General features: G+C 34.3%; 1 protein-coding gene across 3 annotated transcripts in view; it reads left to right on the top strand.

Annotated features, from left to right (window-relative positions):
• The first annotated feature begins 1,266 nt into the window (after window positions 1-1,266).
• The window catches only part of LOC131165361 (cycloartenol synthase 2), a 92,948-nt gene continuing 87,262 nt past the window's right edge, over window positions 1,267-6,952 (top strand). Inside the window, exons 1-2 of one of the 3 annotated variants that reach the window (XM_058123081.1) lie at window positions 1,270-1,340; window positions 1,597-1,837. In XM_058123081.1, coding sequence (XP_057979064.1) covers window positions 1,640-1,837 — 198 coding nt within the window. In that variant the 5' untranslated portion in view covers window positions 1,270-1,340; window positions 1,597-1,639. Of the gene's footprint in view, window positions 1,838-6,952 lie in introns of all 3 variants that reach the window. The other 2 variants (XM_058123083.1, XM_058123082.1) reach the window with 2 other exon arrangements.

The raw sequence follows: 6,952 nt of genomic DNA, 5'->3' as shown, positions 1-6,952 counted from the left end.
GAGCAGATCAAGCTCGCAGATAGAGGGGTTTCACTACTGCCCTATCAGTAGAGTGAGTATTTTTTAGAGTAATTATGTATAGCCCTAGCCCAGTTGAGGGTATTTTGGGTAACAGTCTTATATGTATATTTTGAGGAACTTTTTAGCACTCTGGTATTGTATATTCTCTTGCTTGTGTTTATATGAATTCCGCTTCTTACTGCTTAAGTTGATGGATTTGTTTAATCTAGTAGGTATCAAAGCATTATAAATTTTGCAGTATTAAAAAAAAAAACCAGTTAAATAACAGGTTGTTACACACTTGATGAAGAACAAAGAAAAGCCCTTGAAGAAGAAGATCAAAGAAAAAATTTATTAGTCATAAACAAAGTTTTTGAACCAAATATGCAAGTTCTTAGAGAAGATTACAAAAACAAACTTAATCAAAAAAATCGAAATAAATTCTTTGCAAAATATAATAAAGAAGAAAGGGAAAAAAATAAAAGCTGAATGGTTAGAAGAAATGCAAAAGGTTCAAAAGGATATTTTATTTTTTAAATATTTAAAAGATAGATAAAATGTTAATGTTATTCATAATAATAAAAATAATTGGAAGCTATTAGACAATAAATATGTATCATCAACATATTGACCAACAGATTCTTTCAAAATTGATTACAAAGGAACATAAGTAATAGCCTCACCTTATATATATATATTATTACATTATAATATATATGTGCCTGCCTATATTTAAAATACAATAATATTATATTTTTTTATATGCTACAACCTTATTAGATTTTATTGTTATAATTGATGATAATAATTAATAATCATTTTACTTTGTTTTTGACATTGTAAATAATATTATAATAAATCAATAATCATACCACAAATATATCATAATATTTTAACATTTAATGTTGTTTTATTAATTTTTATATATTATAATATTATTATACATAATAAAAATGTTAATATGATAATTTAATATTTATATTAAAATATATAACAATGTTTTAAATATTGAAAGTAATATTATAATATTAATATTATTTTTTAAATTTATGTAATACATATTATATTATGTCAATATAAATTATTATATTATAATTAATATTGTATTTTTAGGAGTCTGGATTTAATTTTAAAGTAAGAATCAGAAATTAAAATGTCAATTAAAAAAGAAATTTTATTTCACTGATAAGAATCAAAATAAGATTACTGTAAAATAAATGTTACGACTCCCAACTTATTCTCAATTACCATAGGCTATTAGTTAATGGTCATCACATGGAACCTCTTCATCTCTCTTCTCTCTCTGCTTCTGCATTCAGTGCCGGTCGGCTAAGACAGACGTACTGTTGCATACTCGCACACGCACATTTACTCGTTCAGTCCTTTCCACGCACATTTACTCGTTCAGTCCTTCCACATTGCAGGGAAACACAAAGCAGCCTTGCCTTCCTCTTTTGCTATCTGCACCACTCGTGTCATTTTTCCCATTTCTCTTTTCCATCTCAAATCTATCAGAAATTGCCTGAATATGGCGTTTTCCTCTCTCCATTCATAGGCATTTTCTCTTCTCATCTTTCTCTGCCATTTTCTCGGCAGGCAATCGCAGAGTAAGCATTGACTTGGACAGCACTGTAACAAAATGTGGAAGCTGAAGACCGCCGAAGGAGACAATCCGTGGCTTCGCACCACCAACAATCACGTCGGAAGACAGGTTTGGGAGTTCGATCCCAAGCTCGGTTCGCCAGAAGAACTCGCGCAGGTAGAAAAGGCCCGCGAGACCTTCGCCAACAACCGCTTCCGCCAAAAGCACAGTTCAGATCTACTCATGCGCATTCAGGTATCTTTCTCGCTCTCTCTTGATTTTGATTTTTTTTTTTGGTTACCCTCTCTATTTCGTTTGCTGCTGGGAGTAATTGATTTGATTTGAAGTTTTATCACTGGCTGAAATTCATTTGAAAACATAATGTTAATTTAAGTAAATTTGTCGGTATAATGCTGTTAATTCGTAGATCTTTCGTCTGCTCCGTGTTCTTCTTTTCCCTGTTATTATATGATTAATGCACACACTCTCGATTTCATGGTGTAAGATATGAAGACCATAGCGGATTTTTTTGTATTGGACGAGGCCATAAAATTTTTGTCTGAAGCACTTCGGGCCATTAAAACTATTAAATTATGCAACAACGGCATTGATTACTTCAATTCCTATATTTGTATTATTTAAATATATACTCCCAAACTAGCGAACAACTCTCACACCATAGCTTAAATAACCCCACGTATAAGAAATGACTCTTGATGAGGAAAACTGATTTCATTCAATTGAATTAAAATAACAGTACAAAAGAATGTATATATACATTTAGCTTAACGAATGAAGCTGAATAAAGAAAACTAATTAACTAACAAAAAAAAAACAAAATTAGTTTGTTGTTGCTACTATACGGATGAAGAATCAATTTGGTTATTATTCTGTTAAACTATTGCTGCACCAGATATAATTCTGTTGCTGCTGCTGTTGTTAAGCTGAAGCTGATTTTTCATACTCCCCCTCAAGATGGATTGATGAAGAACAAATGTTAATCAGTCCCATCTTGGATAACAATTCTGAAAATTGTTTGTAACCCAATGCCTTGGTTTATAAATCTGCCAATTGACAATGAGTTCTTACATGATTCAGTTTAATTACTTTAGCCAAGACCTTGTCCCTTACAATGTGACAATCAACCTCTATATGTTTGGTCCTTTCATGAAAAACTGGATTGGATCCTATATGCAAGGCTGATTGACTATCACAAAACAATATTGCTTCTCTATCGTGTTTAATCTGCAAATCTTTTAGCAAATAAAGAATCCACACAATTTCACAAGTTGCTACAGCCATAGCTCTATACTCTGCCTCAGCTGAAGATCTTGACACAGTAGTTTGCTTCTTTGATTTCCAAGAGATCAATGAATCACCAAGGAAAATACAAAACCCTGTAACCGATCGTCTTGTGTCTGAGCATGATGCCCAATATGCATCACTGAATCCTTTGACATGTAGTTCTGATTTTGCAGAAAAAAATACTACTTTCCCTGGTTCATTTTTTATGTAATGAAGTACCTTAAGAGCAGCTGCATAATGAGGCTTTCTAGGTTGTGCCATGAACTGACTGAGCTTATGAACAGCAAATGTAATGTCAGGCCTAGTAATAGTTAAGTATAACAATCTGCCAACCAATCTTCTATATTGACTTGGATCATTCAGCACATCACCTTCATGTTTGCTAAGTTTTAAAGTAGGATCCATAGGAACTTTTGCAGGTTTGCATCCTAGTAAGCCAATATCTTCCAAAATTTCTAGAGCATACTTCCTTTGACACAAGAAAATGCCCTTAGTTGTTCTTGCTACCTCCAAACCAAGAAAATATCGCAAACTCCCTAAATCTTTCAACTTGAACTTCTGATCTAACAGTATTTTAAAATCTTCAACTCCCTTTTGATCATTGCTTGCTATGAGAACATCATCAACATACACTAGCAACACAATAAATGAATCTCCTTGTTGCCTAGTGAATAAAGAATAATCAGCCTTGGATTGAACAAAGCCAAGATCAATTAAGGCATTTGAAAACTTAGAAAACCACATTCTAGAAGCCTATTTAAGCCCATAGAGTGATTTATTGAGCTTACAAACCAAGTGAGTTTGCTGCTCCCCCTGGCTGTGAACAACCTGCTCCCCCTGGCTGTGAACAATCTGATATTGCTCCCCCTGGCTGTGAAAACCTGGTGGAAAAGACATATAAACTTCTTCATTCAAATCTCCATGAAGGAATGCATTGTTGACATCAAGTTGGCTGAGAAACCAGCCTTTCACAGCAGCCACAGCAAGTAGAGTTTTGACAGAAACCAGCTTAGCAACTGGGGAGAAAGTGTCAAGATAATCGAGTCCCTCCTTTTGAGTAAAACCCTTGGCAACCAGCCTGGCTTTGTACCTCTCAACTGAACCATCTGAATTGTATTTCACTTTATATACCCATTTACAACCAATGGGCTTCTTACCTGGTGGCAAAGAAGTTATGGTCCAAGTATTATTAGCATCCAAAGCTGAAATCTCAGCATCCATGGCTGCCTGCCACTTAGGATTACCAGCAGCTTGATGATAAAAGATAGGTTCAGAAATGGAAGAGATGGCACAACAAAAAAATTTATATGAAGGAGACAAATTATTGTAAGACAAATAAGACTGAATGGGATGAGAAGTACATGAATCATGTAAGAAAGATTTTGAAGTAGAAGCTGATTGAGCTTGATTACAATGATAAGCCTCAAGATAAGATGGTGGTTTAGAATGCCTGGTAGATCTTCTAGGAACAATAGGCTGGTTAGATGTATTAGAAACACCATGTATATCAGGAAAATCATGAATATTATCATCAAGGTCTTGATGAATGGGAACAATGGTGTCATTAAAAAGAGGTAAAAGAGGAGAAGAAACAACTGGAGATTTAGAATAGGGAATGGAAGGAAAAATAGGTAAAGGAATGAGATTATCACATGTAAAAGAATCATTTGAAGCAAATGGAAAACTTGACTCATGAAAGACAACATCCCTAGATAAAAAGAATGTATGAGAATCAAGATCAAAGAGTTTATAACCCTTGACATTGAAGGGATATCCCAGGAAGACACACTTTCTGGCTCTAGGAGTAAATTTATGTTTATGAGGACTGAGATTGGTAGCATAACACAAACAACCGAAAATCCTAAGATGTGAATAAGAAGGAGGTTTGTGAAATAGAAGTTTAAAGGGTGTTTTATGATTTAAAAAAGGAGATGGAAGTCTATTTATTAAATAGACTGCAGTGAGGACACAATCACCCCAAAAAGAAATAGGAACATTGGACTGAATTTGTAATGCTCTAGCAGCAGCAAGTATGTGTTGATGCTTTCTACAACTGAATTTTGTTGTGGAGTGTAAGCACAACTTAGTTGATGAATAATTCCTTTGGAGCTGTAAAAATTATTAAAACAAAATTCTGGGGCATTATCTGTTCTGATGGATTTGATTTTAGTATCAAATTGAGTAAGAATCATGTGATAGAAAGATTCAATGAGTGATCTGACTTCAGATTTATTTTTGAGTAAGAGAACCCAAGTTGCTCTAGAAGCATCATCAACAATAGTAAGAAAATATCTGTGACCATTAGAGGTTGAAACAGAAAAAGGACCCCAAACATCCATATGAACAAGATCAAAAAGATAAGCACATTTATTGTTATTGAAAGGAAAAGGAATTCTCTTCTGTTTTGCCAAAGGACACACAGTACAAGTTTTATTACAACAGTTCTTAAAAAAAGGTAAAACACTGCTCAAAGAACGAATTTTTACATCAGAAGGATGTCCAAGTCTTGAATGCCAAAGTGAAAATACATTCGAAGAAAGAGAAGAAGAACAAGCAGCAGAGAAAGCCTTAAGATTCTACTTAGGAAAAAATGCAGTGGCTTGAGGAAGACTCGAAGCTTGTAGTAAGTACAAACCATCATGCATTTTGCCCATTCCAATCGTGTTCCAACATGTAAGGTCCTGTAGAAAATAGAATTGTGATAGAAAAACAAAACATATGGGTTGAGATTTGGTTAATGCACTAACTGACAAAAGATTAAAATCAAAAGAAGGTACACAAAGAACATTGTGAAGAATTATGTGGGAAGAAAGTTGAATGTTGCCAATATGTGTAACAATAGCTGCTTCTCCATTAGGCATCTTCACCGTAGTATGTGAGACCTCAGTATAAGAAGTTAATAACTGAATGGAACACACTATATGATCACTTGCACCAGTGTCAATAACCCATGTATGAAGATCATATGCTTTTCTGTTAACAGCTTTTGCAGAAAGAACAGAATGCTTGCAATTACCTGCAACAACATTTGATGGACCAGTCACAGCATTAGCAGCATGGAGTTCTGAATTTTTAGGCAATTGTGAAGAAGAACAAGAACCAATTAGTGTCAAAAGTTGTTGATATTGATCATGAGTGAAAGCTGGAGCTTGAGAAACAGATTGAGATGAAGCAGAATCATTAAATCCAACAGAATTATTCCTTTGAACGAAGTCAATATTAGATGAAACTTGATGAGCAGTGGGATATTTGTTGTTCTTGAACTTGAAACCTGGTGGAAAACCATGCAGCTTATAGCATTTGTCGATGGTATGACCAAATTTTCCACAGTGAGTGCATAAGGGCCTTTCTTTGCCTTTAAAATTGGTTCCGAAATTTTTGGTTGCCAGAGCAGTAGATTCAACTCTAACAACATTATGTACAGACCTCTGCATTTCTTCTTGAATAAACAAAGAATGCACCTTATTAACAGAAGGCAAAGGATCCATTAATAAAATTTGAGTTCTTACTTGAGAAAAAATATCATTCACTCCCATGAGAAATTTCATAGTGGACTCCTTAGCTTGAAGATTCTGTAAGTTTTGATTAATTCCACACACACACTGACCACAAGTACACTGAGGAAATGGGTTCAAATTCTGCAATTGATCCCACAAAATCTTGAGCTGAGTGAAATATTTAGTGAGTGACATCTATCCCTGATGAATCTCAGCAATCTGCTTCTGAATATTGAAGATCTTGGTCGCATTTCCTTGACTGAAAGTGTCTCGAAGATCAATCCAGATTTCTAAAGCAGTATCTCTATATATAATACTACCTTGAAGCTTTGGTGAAACAGAATTAATGATCCATGTACTTACCATATTATCAGCACGAACCCATGCTTGAATAGCATTTGGAGAATTCACCAATGGTGAAGAAATGGTTAATGATCCATCAATAAATCCTAACTTGTTTTTGGCAATTAGAGATTTCTTTACTGATCTTGCCCAGGCAGGATAATTTTCTTCCCCAATCAATGGTTGAGAAGGAAGAATTGCTCCAGGATTTTCGCTAGGATGCAAG

Source organism: Malania oleifera, chromosome 10, assembly GCF_029873635.1.
Source record: "Malania oleifera isolate guangnan ecotype guangnan chromosome 10, ASM2987363v1, whole genome shotgun sequence".
NCBI classification, from domain to species: domain Eukaryota; kingdom Viridiplantae; phylum Streptophyta; class Magnoliopsida; order Santalales; family Ximeniaceae; genus Malania; species Malania oleifera.
The sequence above is the reverse complement of the archived record's forward strand: the minus strand, read 5'-3'. Positions and strand labels throughout refer to the sequence as shown.